Here is a 24788-nt window from a genome sequence, read left to right as displayed (position 1 = left end):
GGGGAAACTTCAAAAAGTTCATGGAAAAATAAAATTAAAAGATATGTTTATTTTGGTACAAAATTTTTAAGCACATGTCAAGTTTTTTCATAATACATATTTGCTATGAATTAAAACTATTTAGTTATTTGAAAGGCAGAGAGAGATACAGATTGAAAGACAGAGAATTCTCTTCCATTGTATTATTCCTCAAATGTTTGTAACAGCTAGGGCTGAAAACAGGAACGAGGAATGAGTTCCAGGTTTCCCATAAGGGTGGCAGGAATATAATTACTTGAGCCATTCTAGGGTCTTGCATTAGCGAGAAGCTGGAGTTACGAGCCAGAGCTGGGTATCAGGTTCTCTGTATTAACCAGCATCCTAACCACTAGGTTAAATCCTTGCTTTCTCTATGAACTTTTTGAAGAATTCTTGTATGCATGGATTTCACAATTTTTTCAACAAGATAAACTTATAGTTTCATTAATTTTCCATGAAAATTATGAAGCACTTATATACCCCTATTAAGCTGGATATTAGAGTTCTTAAAATGTAAAACAATGCCATTTTTTTCAATTTTTTTGTTTTGGAAAATATTTTTCATGAAAAATTATATTTATGTGAACATGTAACAAGCCTACTACTGATATTATAAAAAAGTGATTAAATTTTAAAAAATTAATGTTTTGATTAATATGGAAAATATTGATAGATATAACTGATATAGCCATTAATGAGCCAGTGTTCTTAGTAAAATCCAAAATCCTTACCACAGTTTACTGACCCAATTTTATCTACATCTGGCCTCACTTCCAACCATATCCTTCCATCTTTTATAGAATGGTTTCTACATCTTCCTTAAATATTACAAGTAACTCCTTACAACACAGCCTTTGCACTTGACTGTGTTTATGCTCAGGATATACCCATCCACAAACCCATGGCATCATTCTCTTCCTTTAATCCTTTTTTAACTATTATCTTATCAGTGAGATAATCCCTAAAAACTACATAAAAATAGCACAACACAGAACCCTCTATCTTGCTCTACATTTCATTTACCATGCTTGAATACTTTTTAAAAATAGCACTTATTTTAAAATGTATACTTGTCAGCCTTCCCTAGCTTGGCTCAAAGTCCATAACAGCAGAGAATTTTCTGTCTTGTTCAGTGCCTTGAAAAGTACTTGACACATACTTTTTTCCTTGAATGAATGACTAAAATGGTCATCTTATTTCATTTACATTCGCTTTTCCTTTGGAAATTTTTATTTGGTTCACTAGGTATTTCTCTACAATGACACAATAATTTTTAAAATTCTAGAACACATTATCATAAAGTAGGATAGAAAACGATAGAAATTATAGGAGACAATGCAGGTATAAGAAATGATTTTCATACCTGACATACTCTGAGAGCTTGGTCCAACACTGTTTTGGTATCAGTGTCATAATCTGGGCAGGGCAGCATGGCTCGGCTGAGATGTGCTTGAAGCAGCAGATGTGCTTTGGTGTGTGGGCTGTCAAATGAATGAGGATTTAACTCAATGGGAAGACATTTTGCCAGTTCACTATTCATATGATCTTCATTGTGTCTTACTGGCAAATCTGTGTATTCTTCTGCATCCTGAAAAAAATCCACATACCTATTAGTTATAAACATGTGTGAGTTTATGTGCTATATCAAAGGTATAATAATTAATGCACTTCTTAGCTTTAACTATTGATGTTTATTTCAAGTACAGTTTAGAAAAACCACAATATTAAGCATATCCCTTAGAAATCTGTTTTGTTCCATGTTATCATTAATACATAAGTAAAAGCTGGTAAGGTACAATATATCTAAAATTCATGGATATTCTTTTGCATTTACACAGTCAACAAAAATACCAGAGAACCTTCTAGACTTCACACCATTCTATAATGGTGAGGCTACTGCAGTGGACCAGAAATTGAGAGCCTATCAGAGAAGATAAGACAAATTCTATAAAGTATAATTTAATGGCATGGCAGATATAGAGAAATGAAGACAGTATTAGGGATGGCGCTTTGGAAAAGTCATGTTTCAGTTAGGATCTAGAAGAAGAATGGAAGAAATAAGGTAAAGCTGGAGAAAGGGGTGCAGACAGGAGAGGCAAAGTGAGAAAATGGTGATGAGAGGGACCATTAAGAATTTTAGCAAATTATTACATTAATCAACTTATTCTGGAATATGTTCTGCAAAATCTTGTGCTTTGATTTTTCATCTTAGGTTTAGTAAGGTTTAGTAGTGAAAAGTAGCTTCCATGATGCTAGTCAATAAGGACCTCTAACTGAATCAATTAAACAGAACTAGACATATCTATTTAAAAAGTCTGATGTACTTTGTTTGATAGGATTTGATTTAGTAGTAGGAACTGGATTTATCCTCCTTTTGTAGTCAACTCCCTCCCTATTCCCCAACCCCCCCCCAAAAAAAAAAAAAAAACATGAACCAATGTTCTTCAAATGAACACAAGACTATGAAAGAGTGATCCATGAGATACAGAAAAGCAATTAAGTAACTCCTATTATTGCCTCAGTTTTCTACATGGAGTTTCCAGGTTGTGATGCAGACAGGGGGGATTCAAGTGGACATTGAAGACTTCCTGAATTAAGGAAATGAAACTCAAAGTGTACAGAGATGAAAGCAGCTGAAGTTTATACAACAGGGTACCAAAGGAGGACACTGCACAGGAAGAAGAAGGGGTAGGGGGAAGAAAGAGAAGGAAAGAGGGAGAACACTCCAGAGATCTGACTGCAAAGGAGCCTCCTTGAATTTTCAGCACAGGACTGAATAGTGGTGGCATGTGAAGAGACTATCCAAAGTTGGGGAAAGAATAATATAAAAGAATTATAGTGAACAGCATCTAGCACTCACACAGTACCAGGTATGATGGTGCTTCTTCCCCCCATTCAAATCAGAATTCACAGGGTATAGGGTAGTGAAGGAAAATCTTGTCTAAGCAGTAGAGAACAATTAGCTCAACAATGAGTGCTACTCTGGGCCAACGTAACATATGATAAAAGCAAGACATAAAATGGTCAATTAGCTTCAAAGTAATTAAGATTTCCAGAGCAAAGCTCAAGATGATTTACGCAAATAAAAAATACACAGCACTCAAGAAAAAAGATGAAATTCACAACGTCTGGCATTCAATTAATGATTCTAGCTTTGAAAAAAGCGGGAAAACAGGATCAATAATGAGGAGACTAAACAGTGCCTGGAAACTGACCTAGAACTGACTAGGTTCTTAGAATTAGCAGGCAAGGCCATTGAAAGTTATTGCCAACTGTATTCTTTATGATGAAAATGTTAAGGATAATGAATCAAATTTCTAGAGATAAAAACTACGATGTTTGAGATGAAAACTATACTGGGTTTTATTAACAGAAGAATACACATTGAAGAAGAAAATATTAACAAGCTTAAAGCCATCAACAAAAACTATTAAAGATGAAAGAGAGAGAAAAGAATTTTAAAGATGACATAGCATCACTGAGTTGTGACGCAACTGCAAGTGGTGTGATGAACACTGGGGGAAGAAGGGCATAAAATATTTGAAGAAATAATGGTTGGGAAATTGCAATTTGATGCAAATTATAGATATAGAGACTTAAGAATTTCAATCAACTTCAAAGAAAAATAAAGAAAACTACATCATCATGATTCAGCATTGAATTATTCCATATTACTGATAAAGAGAAAATATGAAAAGCAACCAGAAGAAAAATTCATTAGATACAAAAAACAAAGATAAGCAGTGTAACAGATTTGTCATCAGAAAATATGCAGAAAGATAACAGTGGGAACAGCATCTTTTTCAATGTACTAAAAGATAAAAACAAAGATCTGCAGTATAGAAGGATTTTCAGTCATACAAGAGCTGAAATAATGCAGCAGACCTGCATTAAAAAAGTGTTAAAGGATGTTATTTGACAGGAGATAAATGATACCTCATTAAAATATGGATCTACAAAAAAGAAAGAAGAGCACTGGAAATGGTAATTGCGTGGACAAATACGAGTATATAAGAATTTACAGTTATTATTTTAATATTAAAGCAAAATAATACACCATGGAGTCTGTAACATATGCAAAAGTGAAAAATACAATACAGTCCCATAATGCCTACTAAGGAAGAAATGGAGGTATAAATGTAAGGTTCTTTTATGACACATATGGAGTAGTAAAATACCAATTGAAGGGAGACTGTGATAGGTTAAAAATAAGTAATGTGACTCCTAAAGTAATGACTACAACAGTAAAACACAATGGCTACAATTAGTAAGTAAACATGAAAAACTAGAAATAATCCAAAACAAGATAAGAAAAAGAGAGAACAAAAGAGGAAAAAAGAAAAAAATGGGTATTAAAAAGTATATTTTCACACCATAATGAAATTAAATTAGTCAAAAAAAATTTCTGAACAGCAAATGGTAAAAGTACACATTTATCCTAGGCATATAAATAATCATTAGGAGCTGGCACTGTGGCATACCAGGTTAAACCTCTGTCTACAGAGCCAGCATCCCACATGGGTACTGGTTGGAGTCCCTGCTAACTCTATTTCCAATCTAGCTCTCTGCTAATGTGGCGGGGAAAGCAATGGGAGGTGGCCCAAGGGTTTGGGCCCCTGCACCTATGTGGGAGACCCAAAAGAAGCTAATGGCTCCTAACTTCGGATTGGCCCAGCTACAGCTGTTGCAGCCATTTTGGGGGAGTGAACCGGTGGATAGAAGATCTCTTATCTTTCCCTCTCTAACTCTCCCTCTTTTTGTAACTGTGCCTTTCAAATATCTAAAATAAATCTTTAAAGAAATCACATTAAATGTAAATGGTCTAAATAGCTTTAAGTGACACATTGTCTGCATCATGAAGCATGACAACTCTATAATGCCAATATAAAACACACACGTACACACGTTTCATATACCTGTCTCTATATATTTGTATATAGATATATAAAGACAAACCCATTAAAAGTGAAAGTATAGGAAAAGATACATTATGTTAGCACTAGTCAAAAGAAAAGTGGAATGATAACATAAACTTCAGACATAATAGATTCCAGCAAAGAATAATATCAAGGATAAAGATGGCTCTTTCATAATGATAAAGAGATAAACCAATCAACAAGACACAACAGTCTGAAACCATTATGCCCCAAATAACAGTTTTATCTTTCAGAAACTGATAAAATAAATACTTGACTAACATTATTCTCAAAAACATTTACTGAGATACATCATATTCTGGATCACAAAATAAGTTTCAGGTCGTATTCTGACAACAATAGAATTAAATGAGAAGCCAGACAGGTATCTGGAAAACTCCCATATATTTGGAAATAAATAAAACTCCTCTAAGTAACCTATGACTCAAAGAAGAAATGAAAAGAGACATTAGAAATTATTTTCAATTGAAAATAAAAACATCAGAATTTGTGGACTGTCACTAGGGCAGTACTTAGGTTATATTTATTTATTTATTTAAAGATTTATTTATTTATTTAAAGGTATGCTTAGTTTCTGATATAGCTCTTTGCTATGGCCTGGGAAAGCAGTGGAAGATGGCCCATGTGCTTGGGCCCCTGTACCCATGTGGGAGATCCAGAAGGAGCTCCTGGCTTCTGGCTTCAGATCAGCACAGCTCCAACTATTGCGGGCATTTGGGGAGTGAATAAGTGGGTGGAAGACCTCTCGCTCTCTCTGCTTCTGACTCTCTGTAAACTCTGCCTTTCAAATACATAAACTAATTAAAAAAATAATTATCTAATTAGAATTGAAGAAACATCATCAATGACTTTAGTTAATACCTCCAGAAACAGAAAAAAGAAGAGCAAAGTAAACTCAACTAATAAGAAATGGGAATAATAAAAAAATTAAAATGAAAATAATTCAAATAGGAAACAGAAAAACAATGGAGAAAATCAATGAGACAAAAAGTTTTTTGCAAAGATCAACACAATTTATAACCCTCTTGCAGACAGATAAGGAAAGAGAGAGAATACTCATACCTAAGTCAGGAATGAGAGGGATGGCATAGCTACATGTTTCACAAATACCAAAAGGATAATAATATGAGTAACTCCATGCCTATAAAATATAAAAACTGAGACAAAAATGGAAAAATTCCTTCAAAGATACAGTTTCCAAGGCTCACTCAAGAAGAAATACACAACCTGAAAAATCCCCACATGTATTAAAGAAATTAAATTTGTAGTTAAAAGCCTTCTCACAGAGTTAGGAGTTTGGCACAGTGGTTAAGACACCATGTGGGATATGTGCATCTGTGATTGCAGTACCTGTGCAGAAGTTCTGATTGAACTAAATGGAAATACATTCCCTACTCTTACCCAAACTGATCTAATATAGCCCCAATAAAAACCATTGCAAAAGTCAGGTTGTTCCCAATATTTGGATGGAAATGCAAAGAACCTAGAATAGCTGAAACTCAGAAAAAAGACCAAAATTAAGGGCTAGTATTACTGGATTTCAAAATTTACTGTAAAGCTACATAAATCAAAAATACCTACTGGGATAGAATAAGGAGTCCAGAAATAAACACACATAAACATGGACAGCAATTTTGACACAGGCTCATGGGCAAAACAGTCAAGAAAGAATAGTCTTTTCAAGAATGGCAGTAAAATAACTGGATACACACGTGTCAAAAAAAAAAAAAAAAAGGAAACTTTGATCCCTATCTTATACTATTAAAACATTCACTCAAAATGTATCAGATCAAAACAGAACAGTGAAATAATAAACAATCCAGTAAAGAATGGGCAAGATATTTTAACAGCTATTTTATGTAAGGATTTATAATATTATTAGTTTTTAGGAACATAAAAGTTAGAATGGTCAAAATAAAAATAATTAACATACCAAGTATTGGAGAGAATTTGGTAAGAACTGCAACTTCCATACACAGCACATGGGAATATAAATGTGCTTTCTTAAAGCATTCAACATATACCTATTATAGGATCCAGCCTTCTCTTGCTAGGGATTTACTCAAGAGAAGTATACACCCAAACCAAGGCTTGTCCACTGCAGCTGACAGCCGTATTATGAGTAAAGCAAAAATTCATAAATAAACAAAATTTCCATCAAAGTTGCAGGATAAACAATTGTGTTACATTCATACAATGGGATTCTATTCACCAATAAGAATAATTAATAATTGCCAAAACATAGATGAGACTCAATTATGTTGAGTGAAGAATCTAGACCAACAGGAACAAAAAATATATATATATATATACTCCTATTCAACAACAGATCAGAAAGATCATCCAGCTAGACCAAGTGAAATTTATCCCAGTGATGCAGGGATGGTTCAACATATGTGAATCAATAAATGTGACATATCATATCAACAGAATGAAGGATAATAATGGTATGATTATCTTAACAGATGCAAAGACAGCCTTTGCTGTAGCCTTTGGTATAAAAGGAACATACGTCAACACAATAAAGCCTATATATGACAAGTTCACAGTCAACACTCTACTGAGTGGTGAAAAGCTGAAAGCATTCCCACTAAGATCCAGAGCCAGAAAAGGATGCCCACTCTCACCTTCTTATTCAATACAGTTCTGCAAGTTTTAATAACAGCCATTAGGCAAGAGAAAGGAATTAAGGGTATACAAATTGGAAAGAAGACAGCTAAATTATTCCCATTTAGAGATGACATGATTCTCTATGTAGGTAAAAAAAGACTCTCAACAGGAGACTATGAATGCCCATCAACAGTAGACTGGATGAAGAAATTATGGGACATGTACTCTATAGAATACTATACAGCAGTCAAAAACAACAAAATCCGGTCATTTGCAACAAGATGGAGGAATCTGGAAAACATTATGCTGAGTGAATTAAGCCAGTCCCAAAGGGACAAATATCATATGTTCTCCCTGATTGGCGACAACTAACTGAGCACCAAAGGGGAAACCTGTTGAAGTGAAATGGAAACTATGAGAAACAGTGACTTGATCAGCTCTTGTCCTGACTGTTGATGTACAATGTAATACTTTATCCATTTTAGTATTTTCTCTTTGTTTTGTTCTAGTACTATTGGTTGAACTCTGTGATTAACACACAATTATTCTTAGGTGTTTAAATTTTAACTGAAAAGTGATCCCTGTTAAATATGAGTGGGAATAAGAGAGGGAGGAGATGTACAATTTGGGACATGCTCAATCGGACTTGCCCCAAATGGTGGAGTTAGAATCATACCAGGGGATCCCAATACAATCCCATCAAGGTGGCATGTACCAATGCCATCTCACTAGTCCAAGTGATCAATTTCAGTTCACAATTGATCACACTGATAGGTCTAAAAGTCAAAGGGATCACACAAACAAGTCTAGTGTCTGCTAATACTAGCTGATAGAATCAAAAAGGGAGAGAACGATCCATCATGGGAAGTGGGATGCACAGTAGACTCATAGAATGGCAGATGTCCTAAACAGCACTCTGGCCTCAGAATCAGCTCTTAAGGCATTCGGATATGGCTGAAGAGCCCATGAGAATATTTTAGGCATGGGAAGCAAGACACCCTGGCACCCTGGGGAAAAAAAAAAAAAAAAAAAAAGAAGACCTAAATGGAAGATCTCTGCGAGTGAGATCCCAGTGGAAAGAACGGGGCCATTAAAGAAGGAGGTACCTTTCTCTGAAGGGAGGAGAGAACTTTCACTTTGACTATGACCCTGTCGGAATAAGATTGAAGTCGGCGAACTCAAAAGGCTACCATAGCCTTGGCAACTCATGACTAGAGCCTAGGAAGATTACTGAAGCCATAAACAAGAGTGTCAAATTGTTAAGTCAACAACAGGAGTCATTGTGTACTTACTCCTCATGTGGGATCTGTCCTTAATGTGTTGTACAATGTGAAGTAATGCTATAACTAGTACTTTCTGTGTGGGTGCAAACTGACGAAATCTTTACTTAATATATACTGAATTGATCTTCTGCACATAAAAATAATTGAAAATGAATCTTGATGTGAACGGAATGGGAGAGGGAGCGGGAGATGGGAGGGGTGTGAGCGGGAAGGAAATTATGGGGGGGGAAGCCATTGTAATCCATTAACTGTACTTTGAAAATTTATATTTACTAAATAATAAATAAATTAAAAAAAGAAAATTCAACAAAGTTGCAGGATATATAATAAAAACCAGTAGCATTTTTAAATATCAATAATGGTCTTCCTAAGAAAAACTTATAACCAACACACCTCTGACAGATGTGCTAAAAACATTCCCTGGAAAAAAGGATAGTCTCTTCAATAAGTTGTTCTGGGAAAACTAGATTTTCACATGCAGTAATTCAAAACAAGACCCCTACCTTACACTTTATACAAAAATAAACTCAAACTAGATCAATGATCCAAACATAAGACCTGCAACTGAAAATATGAGGAAAACAGGGGGAAACTCTCCAAGACATTGGCAAAAGCAATGACTTTTTGGCTAAGACCCCAAAAAGCATAGGCAATAAAATCAAAGATAGGTGAATGAGATTATATCAAACTAAGAAGCTTCTGCACAGAAAAGGAAGGAACAGAGTAAAGAGACTTCTGACAGAATGCAAACCATGCATCTGATAATGTGCCTGTGTTAGCAGCACAAATACCAAAATATGCATCTGGCAAGGGAGTAATATCAAGAAAATATAAGGAGCTGAAGAAATTGAACAACAACAAAACAATACAGTTACAAAATGAGGGAAGAGGACTGTATGTTGTAGCACAGTGTTAAGCGACCACTTATGATATGGGCACCCCACATCAAAGAGCCAGTTTGAGTCCCGACTACTCTGATTCTGATCCAGCTCCCCATTAATGTGCCTGGGATGCAGTAGATGCCTGCCAGGTGGGAGACCTGGATGTAGTTCCTGGCTCTTGGTTTCAGCTGGGCCCAGCCCTCACTGTTGTGGCAACTTGAGGAGTGAACCAGTAGATGGAATATCTCTCTCTCACTCTGCTTTTTAAATAAGTAAATAAATGAATGAATAAGTCAATAAAATAATCTAGCAAAAAGAAACAGGAAAAGGATCTGAATACAGATTTTTCAAAAGAAGAAATGTAAGTGGCCAATAAACACATGAAAAAAAAATTCTCTGTATCATTAGCTGCCAGGGAACTGCAAATAAAAACTTCAAGGAGTTATTATCTCACTCTAGTTAAAATGGCTTTCATCCAAAAGCAAAAAAATAACAAATGGACAAGAAGAAACGGGAGACTCAGCACACTGTTGGTGGAAATGCAAATTAGCATAGTTATTATGGAAAAACACCAAGTTTCCTCAAAAAACTAAAAAAGAAGTCTAATATATGACCCAACAATCTCACTTTCAGAAGTAGATCCAAAGGAAATGAAGTCAGCACATAAAAGTGATACCTGAACTCCCATGTTTATTGCCCCTCAATTCACAACAGCAAAGATCAATCTAGACACCTATCAACTGACGATCTCATAAAGGAAATACCCTTTATATCACACACACACACACACACACACACACTCTATAAAATACTATTCAGTCATAAAAAAGAATGAAACCCTAACATTTGCAACAAAATGAGTGGAGCTTACGTTAAGTGAGATAATTCAAACACAGATTCCATTTGTTTTCTCTCATATGTGGAAGTATAATATACATATTAAAATGTATAGATGTCACATTTTGTTTATATTTAGAAATGTCAGATTCACTGAATTATACCCCCATATTAATATATGTTTCTTTTTTCACTTTATGACCTTTGGCATGAATCTCATCTTACATAATATTTCTGCTTTCAAGAAAAATAGCACATATTTGTATTTATATAATATTTTCATATGATGTGAATTAGGAAAAATGTTAAGAAGTTAAATTTACATGTCCTTATTGAACTCTTCTCAATGATTTTCTGTTATTTGAAAAATTTAAAATAAAAATTACAAAGGCAAAAACATAGAAGAGATATACAGAAACATGAAGGAGTTTTGCAAAGACATCCGACAAAGGTTTATTGGGAGGGCTTCCTGCAGGACAAGGAGTTAAGCTAAGACACCCTGCATAAGCCCATATCAATGAGGTAAAGAGAGAAGTGAAGAGTATTTTAGGAACAGTACAACAGGGCTTCGAAAAAGCCATGGAAAAATGGATTTGATAGATAATGCAAAAATAACAGTTTTGAACCCACACATGTATATACAAAAGCCTGTAATGGGAGGGAAACTGGTGAGCTCAAATTGAAGGACCTGCTATAAATGAATGACAGTGCTGTTATTGTTTTGGATTTCAGGTAAAATTCAGAACTGATGCACTATCAACTGCTTACTAATCCATCTCAACCCAATGTCTGGGTTCCATCCAATTCCTCATCATCAGTTCTACTTATCTTCTCAGACTTGCCAATTCGTGTAGAAAAAAATCAACACATGAAGGAAGAAGATGGCTCAGAAATCTAAATCATGATCTCTTCCTTCAAGGGAATTAAAATCATATTTGGGGTAGCAATTTATATAGATGAATAATTATTTCAAGTATAGAATAAAGTACTATTATCCAGAGAAGAGCACTGAAGAAAACTGGGCGTGTTGGAAAGTTTCCCAGAAGAGACAGTGTTTGTTCTAGGCTTGGAACAATTTATAGAAGAGGAGAGTTTTCCTGCATTCCAGGACAGATAAGGAGGGTCTGAGGTTTAAGCCTCAGGGATGAGAATGATAAGTGCTATTAATAGCTGAGAAGTTGGGAACACTCAGTGGGCAGGAGCTTTGTGTCGGGTATGTAAAATACACTTAAAGAGAGAACAATAATCCAGACAGTTGGGTGGAGGTAGGGAGGGAGAAGAAACTAACTTTAAATCTGTTTCAGAGTCTAAAAATTCATTCATCGATTTCTCTCTCTTCTTTATACCGTCTGTAAAAATGATTCTTTTTGATATTTTACTAGAGGAAAATGCAACAGCTTCTCTAATATTGCAAATGGAATTGGCTCTCCAGGTTTCAGATATGTAGGAAACAGGATGACACCAATTATATGAAAGTTAATTCAAATAAAAATATAGTAAGTATGAATTTGTCTGAATGTATTAATTAATAGTATTATCTAAATTATCCACTTACCTCGCCACATTCTTGATCAAGTTTAATGATCTGCACCATCAATCACCCTTATCCCCAGTAAGGGTAGGGGTGCAGGAGAGAAAGAGGAAGAGGAGAGAGAGATCAAACAAGAGACTGAGAGGCAACAACACATTTCCCAGTCTTAGCTCCCAAATATGTCTGTAAGTGCACCTGAGTATTATTCTAGTATTCAAAGAGACACATTTTTCATAAACGATGACTTCTACATGCAAGACAACTACTTCATTTGGTACTAAAGAAACACTGGTGTGCTACAATGTTTGAGGGAAAACTAATGGTGTTGTCACTGGGAAGCAGCACATCAGAACAGGGTTGACTACACAAAATCAGGCTTACTGTACTTGTGGGGTTATTTTCAAGTGTCTTTGTTCTTAGGTGATTTCTGTTTTATTTCCTTACTTCAGGTTAGATTCTCATCTCTCTGTAAGATGTGACCCCTCCATTCTCTAAAGCGTGCCAATTCTGCTTGAATTACCCGATTTATTGCTTTAATCCCCTTCTTCACCAGGATTGTGAAGTTGCTCACTGCCAGCAGTATCAGTATCAGATGAGTCGGCTAACAGCTGAGTACATGTTAAGTTGGAGAAAATGCGCTGCAGTAGTGGCGTCTAAGTTTAATTAGAGGACTATCAAATCTCTAATGCAGGTCACCCCAAAATAGTAACCACACTAAAACACTGAACTCAGTGCCACCTCTTCTCAATGAATAACGCAATTTTTTTAAACTAAGGTTGCTTAATTTCTTTGCAAAAATAATATACATTTTAATACAAATTAGATTTTAATTTCCATAATGGGCGAGGTCTTACTGTGTTGGGTAGTTTTTAGTATCAAATATTTATCTAGCATATATTATTGATGTATATTCACAAAGGTGTACAAAAACAAGCATGACCCCCTGTCTTGCAGAGCTCTGTAGTCTGGTGGGTAGGCAGATATTAATCAAAATAGACCACAGATAAATGTAAAGATGGCACCTGGACAAGTACTATAAGAAAGAGGTACACATTGTAACGAGGGGGGGGTGTCAGGAAGGGGTCTTGAGGAGGGTACAAGTGAGCTCAAAGACAGTAGAAATGATTTTAAAAAAAAATCAAGGAAGGGAGAGATGCCAGGACTCAAATCTGAATTGAATTCCTTTAATAAGGGGAAGTACTTTTTAAAAGGCTTACTTTTCTCTTTTGTTTTTAAAGATTTATTTTATTTATTTGAAAGGCAGAGAGAGAGAGAGAGAGAGAAGAAAGATATCTTCCATATGCTAGTTCACTCCCAAAATGGCCTTACAGCTGGGGTTGGGACTGGTGGAAGCCTGGAGCCAGGAGCTTCATCCTGGTCTCCCATGTGGGTGCAGGGGCATAAGTACTTGGGCCATCTTTCTTTGCTTTTCCCAGGCTCATTAGCAGGGAGATGGATTGGAAGTAGGGCAGCCAGCTGGTACTCATATGGGATGCCAGCATTGCAGACAGTGGCTTAACCCATTATGTCACAATGCTTGCCCCTACTGCTGCTTTTCAAACATATGTTATGACTACATACATACTTGAAATATAATTCAAAAGTGCCTATATTGCCTTTGCTATTAAACAGATACTTTTGCTGGATAAGATTTTTTTTCATTATGAAATTTGTCACATACAACAGTTTTAAGATCTTCAAAGGAGTTATTAGGTTTACAAATTAAAGAAATATCAAATCAATATTTTCTGTAACAAAAATTATTCATAATTAACAGGTCTGTTCAGAAACTATTACTTTCTTTGAGGATTCCTTCTTCTTACTTACAGTGTTTGATTTAAAGGGAATTCAGAGAATGTGGTAGTAAGTTATCCGCCCCTTAGTGATATTACAGAACATCGGGGTGGCGTGGTGTGGCGTGGTGTGGCGTGAGATGGCTGACAGAATGCAGGATCTGGGAACTGATGCAACAGGTGGGTCTTCAGCTTTGCCATTTACAAGCTGTGACCTTCTGGGAGTAACTGTACCTTCCCAAGCCCCAAATTCCTTGTCTTAAACTGGTGTTTGGCATAAGTACTTAATATGATGGTGTTTTCAAAACATGTAAATATGCTAAGACTTGCTATATTTTAGGCATTGTTATTATAATAATCCCCAAATTTATATCACATAGGATGTTAAGTTACTTTTAAGGTTCAATTATTTGAGTTTCATTATAGAGTTTTCAGTTGTTAACTCTTTGTCTGTAATTAAATATACTTCACTGTCTGAAATGAGATTTCATTAACTTACTTTAAAAAATACCATTCTTAAAATATTCAAGGAAAAGATGTGTTCTTACACTTACATTGTTCTAGTAGTTGTACATTCAGTTTATTCAAGTAATCATGTAATTATGTCACTGACATTACTGTTTCTTTGAAAAACAACATGATATAAGAGACAATCAAATTAAAGATAAAACCCTCAGAAATTATATCCTCCTGAACTACAGACTCCAATCTCCAGTTAAGTTTAAGTCCTTATGAATTCAATGTTCACAAAAGTACCTCAGTATGAGATAAGGAAATATGCTCTTTTCAGTGCACCCCAGTGGAACTAACTCAAAATAACGTGGAAAGAAAGGCGGAAAAGAAGGAATCATCGACTAAACCGGGTGCAACTTTTCTGGAGGAAAAGCAGTGGAGATACACTCTGAAACCCCACAGGGTTTTCTAATTGCAACCCAATTGCTAGCAATTGCCAAGAATGAAATAGAAAATATTACTGATTTTAGATCTACTAGAATGAATAAAAATCTTCTTAGTATTATTGGTGGTTTGATTATGGACCTGAGACGCCGACTTAAAATGAAGACTGAAGACAACTGCCATTTAATCCTCAAGTGTGCTGCCAGATCCTCCTGTGCAAACCCTGGCCGCTGATTCCTGGAATTCCAGTTTACAATTTTTCTAAGCTCTTTACAATGTGACATGTTTGCTTCAGCACTCTACTTATCGCGTACCTCCCTCAAGTATTTTATTCTGGATGTTTCAGAACACTGACGAAGGAGATTTTGCAATTTAGTTTAGATTGATTAGGAAAGCAGCAATCTCAGGATCAGAAGAAAGAGCTGGTAAAATAATCAAAATCTCTGGCTAAAAACAAACAAGCAAACAAAAGACCTTTCTAGTCACTTCTTCCTTAGTAGGACACTCTATTTACCTCCACATTACTCCTCCAATTTTAAACAACTTGTCTAGCTAATTTCCTGTGTGTGATCACTGACTATAAGTGAGGTTCATTTTCTTATCTACATCATGTAGGTAATTAAAGGAAATTGAAAGTGGGTAGTGAAGCTTTTATGCAACTGGGATTGCAGCTGAATGGAGGGCAGCGAGGTCAGTGGAGCCCATTATATTTTTACGTGAGACGCTGGTGTGTCTGCCCTGTCCTTGTTTATTTAGTGAAGGCTGGACAGACTACTAACGGCAAATCTGTGTCTCTGATTTGCCCAGCTGTCCTTGAATAGAGACATCTCCTGCAAATGTTAAATGACAGTGATTGACAACCTTTGATGAACTCTGCTTGAAACCCCCTGCTACTGTTTTTAGATTGCAAAAGAAAAAACAGAATAAAGAAACATCTTTCATAATCACATCAAACGGTCCCTGCTGTTCACTCAATACTTTTCATTTTGTTTCCCTTTTCCTTACAAAGCTCAATCTGCTCCACAAATAACTCAAACTGAGTTATTCTACGTAATCTATACAATTTAAAAAAGTTTTGTATGCGTCTACATATTGTTTGCATATTCACACTGATTTTCAGTTTACTGGGTATATACATTCTTAAAGGGGTTTAGTCATACCACTATGCCACGTAACTTGCTACTGAGAAGAATCTGGCAAACCTGTGTTGCTGAGATATGTCTTTTGGCCACTAACTAGCTGGCACTTGGGTATACTTAGGGCTCCAGTAGTTTTATTTGATATGTGTAAATCTTACATATGCTTGTGGCCACTGAATATGCTGATTGTCCATTTTTGGCTTTTAGGTTTGTTAAAATAAGAAACTAACGATTAAATACTTACATACCTTACTTAGGTTTTTTTCTTTATTGGAGGTGTGATGAACTAATGAATACTGTGTGTGTGTGTGTATGTGTGTGCTTATGTATGTAGATTTTTTTTTCTTTCAGGTACACTAACTATAAAAGTCTGGTTTACAAACTAAGCAAATTATGGAGAGAGGAAAGACACAACCAGAATGCGTTTGTGCTTGGTCTTGTGTAAACATTGCATCACAGTAAACTGGCACTTTCCTGTCACTGCACACATCGATGTCACACTGCATTCACTACATAGCAGATAAGAGGGCACTTGTACAAAGGCGACAGCAGCCTGATCAATGTGAGAGACTAAAGAAGCTTTATGCTATAACTTAATCTCTGTCTTGGGAAAGGTAAAACTTATAAAGTTAATGAGTTCTAGACTTTAAGTAGCACTTGATTAATTTGTAACATTCGGAGGTGTTAAAACAAACCCAAATTAGTTTCTCACATTCCAGTGCTGTCTTTTGGCCACCGAAACTGTAGAAAAAGCATTTCAGTAAATTTCCTGATAGGAACCCTGTTTAATTTCTGTGCCTTTGTAAAGTATTACATTAGTTAGCTATCATGTCTTCTACAATAACATTGGAAAAATGATGTGTCATTTAACCAGACATGTCCAGAGATGTTAAGGTTAAAAAAACATGCCTCACATTTTAATTTTTATTACTTCAGATTACCTTTATTCAACCTTTAATCAATTAAAAAACTGAGAATGAACTAACTTCTTTCTATAAAGTAAATGCATCTAATTAGCATTGTTTCTAGCACTTCTAATTTGTATTAGAATTATGTATTCAAATTGAATAATCATATACTATCATATTGACAAAAACTTTAAAACAAAAAACTGTTATAAACTAGACTTGTATAGTATTTACACTGACGACAAAACTCAGTGTAAGGTATACCAGGAATGAACTTAGAACATCCCATATGAGCACTAGCTGCTCCACTTCCAGCTGCCTGCTGATGCACCTGGGAAAGCAGCAATGCTGGCCCAAGTGCTTGGGCCTCTGCCATCCATGTGGGAGACCCAGATGAAGTTCTGGGCTCCTGTCTTTGGCCTGGCCCAGCCACAGCCATTATGGCCATTTGGGGGTGAACCAGCCCCAATGGAAGATCTCTCTCTTTCTCTCTCATTTTTTCTCTGTAACTCTGCCTTTCAAATATATAAAATAAATCTTAAAAAGAAGGTTCTAGGCTAGAAAATATTTGCTGGAGAATAATAAAATGAAGCTCTAAGAAATGAAATAATAAGTTTTTTCCCAATATGTCCACAATCTACTCTACCATAATAAAGCATCAAAACAATTTTGTGATATGTAGACAGCATAGACAGCGAAAGTATAAATACTGCTAGATATTATTATAATGTCTTATAAGATCTATGTGTGATTCCTTTCATGGATTATTTGAGTACATGCGTTTGATTTGTATCAATGACTTAAACTAATGGACATAAGTTTACCCTTCAAACAATTTACGGCAAGCATAGAATCATTTGCCAAAAAATACATATGAAGAAGAAATACCTTATTCTTTCCATTGTATGAAGGACCACCTGGTTGACAGCTGGATTTTAGGGGATCTTACAATAGTGGGTAACAGCAGGTCTGTCGTACTTAAAATAATTTCAGTGGTAAGAATTCCATCAGAAAGTTCTATTTCCCAGGATTTATAGCTAAGTCCTTAAAAAATCGCTCTTTGATGAAACTTGAAAAAAATTCCTCAGTTTTCAAGGATGTAATAAAAATGCCTTATAGCTTAACAATGTTTAGATTTTTTTTTTCTTTTAAGAAATAAAAATCTTTAGGCTATCAGGTTTGGATCCTGAAAAGGGATATCAAGATTAACAGCAATATGTAATAGCTGTGTAAGGTTAAATACCACACTCTGCAATCTACATTTAAAAGCTAAATACAACTTTTTTCTTACTAGCATGGTTCTACTTTTAAAACATCACATATGTGTTATTAGATTTATATCTATAGACTAAAAATAAATATCAAACAGCAAAGAAAAAACTAAAACAAAAATTACACCAAAGTAGAAAAGATTAAGGTGTATCATTAAAACACTTTTAATATATTTATTATTTATTGAACATTTTTTGGTCCTGAAACTAAGACATGCGTATAGAAAAAGTTAAATCTAAAAGTGAAATATAAAAATGAGTATACAAGCAATCTTAAAGGATAAAACAGGATTCATTGCCAAATGAGTAAAAACCCCACTATTGACATTTATTTATAAAAGGTAATAATCATGGAAGCTGAATTACTGAACATTTTAAGAGGGAGAAATAACCAAAGTGTATGGATGAATGCTAGATGCATTGTCCAGAGATGAAGTTGGTTATATACACAATGTATATAAAGGTGAGAATAAGAAGTTGATCAGGAGAAAAGTAAGTAATTTGTAAGAATCTAATGGGAGATATAAATAAAAATTTAAGATTGCAAGAGTCTTGACAACCAAGTTAAGGAAATAATACTTTATAATGTACAAAATTATTTCTAGATAGTGGAAGAGAGAAGTAATTCAAAAGGTGTTTTCAGATTAATTGGAAGGGGTGACTTGGGAAGATTAAAGAGAGAGAAAATTGAAAGATCTAGGAGATTATTTTAGGAATGGGGTGATGAGAAACTAAACAGGAACTGGAGATCAAACTTTTTTTTTCAAAGGGATGCATTTTGAAAAAAATTATAAAAGGAAGACTGAATATACATGGTAACTGCTTTAATATGAGAAATTAGAGAGAAAAGAAGAAGGAGCCAAAGATATTCTAAGGTATTCACCTTGGGGATATGAAAGACCGAATAAAAAGGTGAACCAATGAAAGGAATTGCCAGTCTTTTGGGCAGGAAAAACAAGATTTTAGATATTCTGGGTTTTGGTCACAGAAGGATAATGGAGTGCAAATGTCTACTGAACCAGCAAGGCATGGAACTGTACTTCCCAAGAGGTCAAGACTGCTGACTGTGCAATGTGATCATCTATGTAAAGGTACTATTTTAAACTATAATAATTGTGGTGTGACCTGAGAAAGCAGGTACATAGGAAAGCACATAACCAAGAAACAAGCTTTGGACAACAACTAGAGGTAGGCACAGGGAGAACAGCCAATGACAAAGAATAAGAAAAAGAACTGGGTATGAAAGGACAGTAGATTTTTAAGGAAAGATTATCAAGAAGTAATCTATGTTGTCAAACATTATGAAAAGCTCAAAAAGAGTAAACACTAAGAAAAGGCTATGTATAGCATTGGTGACATTGGGGACTTCTGAACATTTTGTTAATAATAATCCAGAATACAGAAGTTAAGAATGCACAGATGGAAAATAAAAGGAAACAGCAGGTTGAGATCTATCTACATCTATCTATAGATCAATTGACTGACCAACTAATCCACCTACCTACCTACCTACCTATTTTTGGGACACAGAAAATGATAAAAGGAAATAAGATAGTAACAAAAGGAGAATGATAAAGCCAGATTAAAGATTCCTAGATTAGAGATTATCTATATATATTTTATTTTATTCATTTGAAAGAATTACAGAGAGAGATAGAGCCAGGATGGGGGGGGGACTTCCATTCTGCTGGTTCACTCCCCAGATGACTGCAATGGCCAGAGCTGAGCTGATCCGAAGCCAGAAGCCAGGAGCTTCTTCTGGGTCTCCCATGAGGGTGCAGGGGCCCAAGTAGTTGGGCCATCTTCCACTGCTTTTCCAGGTCATGGCAGAGAGCTGAAGTGGAAAAGGAGCAGCCAGGACTCAACCAGCATCCATACGGGATGCCAGCACTGCAGGCTGAGGCTTTAACCTGCTGCGCCACAGCACTGGCCCCAGGTGATTTTATAAGGAACAATGTAAATGGAGCTACTGAGGAAATTTCTTCAATAAAGAGTTATGATGTCCTAAGTTTTTTTTTTTTTTTTTTTTTTTTTTTTTTTTTTTTTTTTTAGAGAATGATTTCCTCCAAGGTTGTGTGCCAAAAGTTAAATCCAAAGCAAAATGTTTTGGACCCTGATGCATATAATTATGTTAGAAAAATTTCATTCCTTCAAAAGTACCCCCCAAAATTCATTTAATTCCACTTTTTTCTAAGAGTTAGCCAACAGTTGAGATACATGTCCAAATTTTGTTTAAATATTTATTTGAAAGACAGAATTACAGAGAAAGAGGGAGAAACAGAGAGCTCTTCTATCTGCTGGTTCACTCCCCAAATGGCTGCAATGGCCAGGGCTCGGCCAGGCTGAAGCCGGAAGCCAGAAGCTTTATCTGTGTCTCCCATGTTAGGTAGCAGGGTCCCAACTATTTGGGCTACATTCTGTTGATTTCCCAGGACATTAGTGGGGAGCTGGATCAGAAGTGGAGCAGCCAGGACATGAACCAGTGCCCACATGGGATGCTGGCATTGCAGGAGGCAGCTTTACTCACTGTGCCACAATGCCAGATCCCAAATTTTTTGATTATTAAAAATAGGTGAACACTACCTCATACCTTTTATTACATTTGCTAAGATATAACATTAAATAAAACCTTCCTTGTCCCTTCTAAGTATAAGGTAGTAAATTATTTTTATGTAGATTCAACTTAAATGACTTTTTCTAAGGGTCAATTTTCTCAGTCCTCCATTACTGCCTCTTGTTTGACTATCTCTATCTTATTTAGTAAGTAAAGTGACAGTTTCCAATTAATTAGGCTGAGATATAAATTCTGTGCTTAAAATTTTGGCTATTTAAAAAGCTCCCAATTCACTAACAAGTGAGTGATTATATCTATATTACTTTTATATATCTGTTAAGTTAAATCTCTGTTTCAATGATTTGAAAGTTTTATTTACAATTTTTCAAGAGGAAAAGGGATTTCATGGGTAAAACCTGAATCTCAAGCTACCTAGGGTACACAAAAAGGGCACAGAAATCTGCCATGTCATGAACATATGGGAATACATTCAGAATTCTGCTTGGGCATTATTATCTCTATTGATAGAAATGTAAGTACTAACATTTGTGCCTCAGGATAGTTTATAAAATCAGAAAGTTAAAAACCATAAATAAAACACCATGATACAGTAAAACTAGTGAAACAGGTCAGTTCCAGCATCCAAAGTTTCCCAACTTCCTTTCCTAGATGCTTGACATGCATACATATCTGAGATCCAGAGTTCAGAATATAAGAGACTTTTGTGATATACTGCCTGGAGCAAGAGAGTTGGCCATGTTGACTAGCCAGCAGCTACTGGTATGGACAAATAGTTCAGTACATTGACTTAGCTGTAGCCATGTAATCATGAGTTTGTCAATTGCAGAGATGAAGACTAAAAATAAATTATTTTCAGAATATATTAGATGTAATTTTTTTTTTTACATTAAAAAGATGTATTTGAAAGGTAGAATCACTGAGAGCGAGAGAGAGAGAGTGAGTGAGAGAGAGAGACTGAGACCTTGTATCTGCTGGTTCACTGACCCATAATGGTTTCTGTTCTCTCATGAAACAATCTTCCTTATGAAGACAGAAGGTTGAATGTCACCATGGAAATAACCACATGGTATATAAGCTATATCTGAAAAAGACAGCTTTGAGGAAGTCATTGTAAACATGTACAAAATGAAGAAACTAGAGATGCATTTTCCCCCCTTTTTAGGCGAGGTATAGTACCTAAAGATATCATAAAGCCGCAAAAGCTGACTTATTTGCTATAGATGGGGGAAAATGATTGCTTATATTCATTAGCAATCATTAATGCCTCTAAAATGCTTTAGCAAATGACTCCAGGCTTCTTGCTAACCCTCCGGTTATTTCTCCAGCCTGAGAGTTGCTGCTTGTATTCTCTATTATGTCCTCTGGCTAGAAAGCTTTCCTGACAGCCATGAACTTGCATTTTTGTAGGAACCCTTTCTATTAACTGCTAATCTTTCAATTTTAACTTGTGTTTTAGAAAATTTAACTTGTTTAGAACTACAAAACGCTCTCAGAAAAAAAAAGTAAGATTTGGACTCAGAATTAACAAAAATCTAAAACTTAACCAGAAGAAAGATTTATTTCATTATGGAGTGCTTGACTAGAGTCATGGGAGAGACTGATTTTTAATTAAACAGAGGATGTATCTGTCACATTATTAAAAACACACTGGGAGGCTATAAACACATTTCAGTAGGGCTTTCACTACTGAAAACATGATGAAACTCATCTCTTGGTATGGAAGTCAGAAGGACTTTTGGAATTACACATAATTTTGCAGTCATACTCAATCTTCCTACCAAAACTTTTACACTGGCTCACTTAATCAGGATTCATTTGACTCAGCTTCACCTAACTTCCTGTTATTTTCTCAAAACAAATACAAAAGTCCAAAAAAGAAAAAAGTCTGTCCCATTATTGGATGACATCTTCCTCCTAAAATATTCAAAAGAACATGCCATAGGGCATGGAAGAAGTTAATACTTTTGAAATAGTAGAACCTAATAAAAACTGCCTTTCAAGATAAATAATCTTAAAATGACAGCAGTCATCAGATGTTTAAATCCTGTTACATTTCTTAAGAAAGTCACTGAACTTTATTTTGAAACCCATATTCATTTTTCAAAAAGATGGATGTGCTTACAGATCACACAATAAGATATGAGAAACAGGTGTCACTTGGAAATTACGCATTGGGAGAATGAAAATGAGACCATTTAAAAATAGGCTGGATATACATTAAAAAACAAAACAAATGCACACACACACAAACAACTGCCAGTGAGATAGCTAATGATATGTGTTCCAGGTAATACACTTAAGTGGGCACTTTGGGCATCTGATGTAGAGTCTGCTCAGGAAGAAAGTTTTAGCTTCAGTTCATGTTTGTTACAATTAAATATCTTCATTTATTAACTCGTAACATTAACTACTTCCTAATATTTAGAGTTACCAATATTTTGGTTCTAGGGAAAACTTTTAAGAAGTTATATTTAGAGACAACAAAGAAAAATAGAGATTTTCAATACCAGATGTCTGGGAAGATCCCATTTGGATTTGAGCTACTTAAATTTGCAATCATGTATTTATACATCTAACAGAGCTTCTGTTTCCCCCAGAATCAGAAAATTAACTAGCTTTGTAGCATCTTTCTTGATCTGCCACCCGTGCCCTGAGGATTAGAGACTCCACCTGAGCTTGTTTTACAAGCATAACAGAAAAAATTAATCTCTGCTGGCAGCGCTCCCACTGGGATACTGATGAATAATGATATCCCTCTTTTGCTGCCCTCTCAGTCCACTAGAAAAGCCACTCTAACCCGGCAACGTGGAAACTGCTGAAACCATTCCAGCTGTGGATTAGCAGGCAGTCAAGCATCCATCTGCTCTGTGTGAATCAAGAGAAAGCAAACATGCATTCTTATGGCTAAAGTCATATTCAAAGCCTGTAACATCTGAGATAAACATACATATATATATATAAACATACACACATATGTACATATACACAAATGATCATATATGTATGTATGTATAAAATAGGCAAGCACATGCCGTAAGATAAAATAACCTAATTCCTCAATGCAGTTTGTATTTCCTTGGAACTTTAAATGTTGGGAAACAAAGTAAATGTTCAGGGGTTATAAAGAATAGCTGTTAAGTCTAGTATTAATTTGAGACTGACGAACTAGAAACTGATCTTCTAGAATGCAATATGAGAATACATCAGTTACCCATACATTACTGGATTCTCAAATGTAGCAATCAACTCACTTGTTTTACAAGGTAGGCTGGCTTAATCAGTGGCCTTGTCTTATTGTTACATGGATGAAATGGGTATCTGTGGATTTTGTCTTCTCCAAAAAGGAAAGAACAATTATTTTGGGTCTACAAGTAGCAAGATTGTATTTATCAGGACTCTATCAGCTGTTTATTAATGGGCTCTCTAGCACTTTAATATGCTCATAGTGTAATGATGACTGATGTTTATAATGATAGCCTGAGGGACTGTGAAAGAGCTTTGGGATCTTCTGAATCATCAAATAGATAAATATATAAACACACATACACATTTCATCAACAGAATAACTATATCATGTTTCTAGTCCATGATAAAAAAAATCCCAATCTGCTTTTAAGTTCTAGTCTTGGTATCACCCACATCACTTTGGTGTGGGTCTCAAGTGACAATTTATCTATCTTTTGGTTTTTTGTTTTTAGTTGCCTTTGCTGGTTATTTTGATGCCTTACTGCTTCCCCTCCCTCCTTTTCCTTTTTATTTCACTGATTGAAATACTAAAAGTAGCTCAAGGTCATAATCGTGTCCATGCTTTCAGTCCAGAAATACCATGAGCTCAGTCACTGGTTCTGCAAGAAAGCTTATTTGTTCATCAGAAGAAGATGTCATCTGTTTGGCATTTATCTTACAAATTTTCTGCCAATGTTTGATAAATCACAGAAAGTATCTACAAAAATGATATGGAAAACCTAAGTCTTGTAAGTTGAAGCAAATATTTATAGAAAAAAATTTCTGTTATCAAAAGAAAGTCTAAAACTGAGATTACAGTGCTTGAGCCAACTGCATTATTCTTTTGAGTTACCTGAAAAAAATGAATTAAATATAAGAAAGT

General features: G+C 35.3%; 1 protein-coding gene across 1 annotated transcript in view; it reads right to left on the bottom strand.

Moving 5' to 3' along the window:
- Positions 1-24788, bottom strand: part of ASCC3 (activating signal cointegrator 1 complex subunit 3) — a 366541-nt gene that overhangs the window by 28820 nt on the left and 312933 nt on the right. The window contains exon 37 of the mRNA XM_002714874.5: positions 1382-1606. Within this exon, the coding sequence (XP_002714920.2) occupies positions 1382-1606 (225 nt within the window). The remainder of the gene's footprint in view (positions 1-1381; positions 1607-24788) is intronic.

Source organism: Oryctolagus cuniculus, chromosome 5 (assembly GCF_964237555.1).
Source record: "Oryctolagus cuniculus chromosome 5, mOryCun1.1, whole genome shotgun sequence".
NCBI lineage: Eukaryota > Metazoa > Chordata > Mammalia > Lagomorpha > Leporidae > Oryctolagus > Oryctolagus cuniculus.
This window is presented reverse-complemented; position numbering and strand designations above follow the sequence as displayed.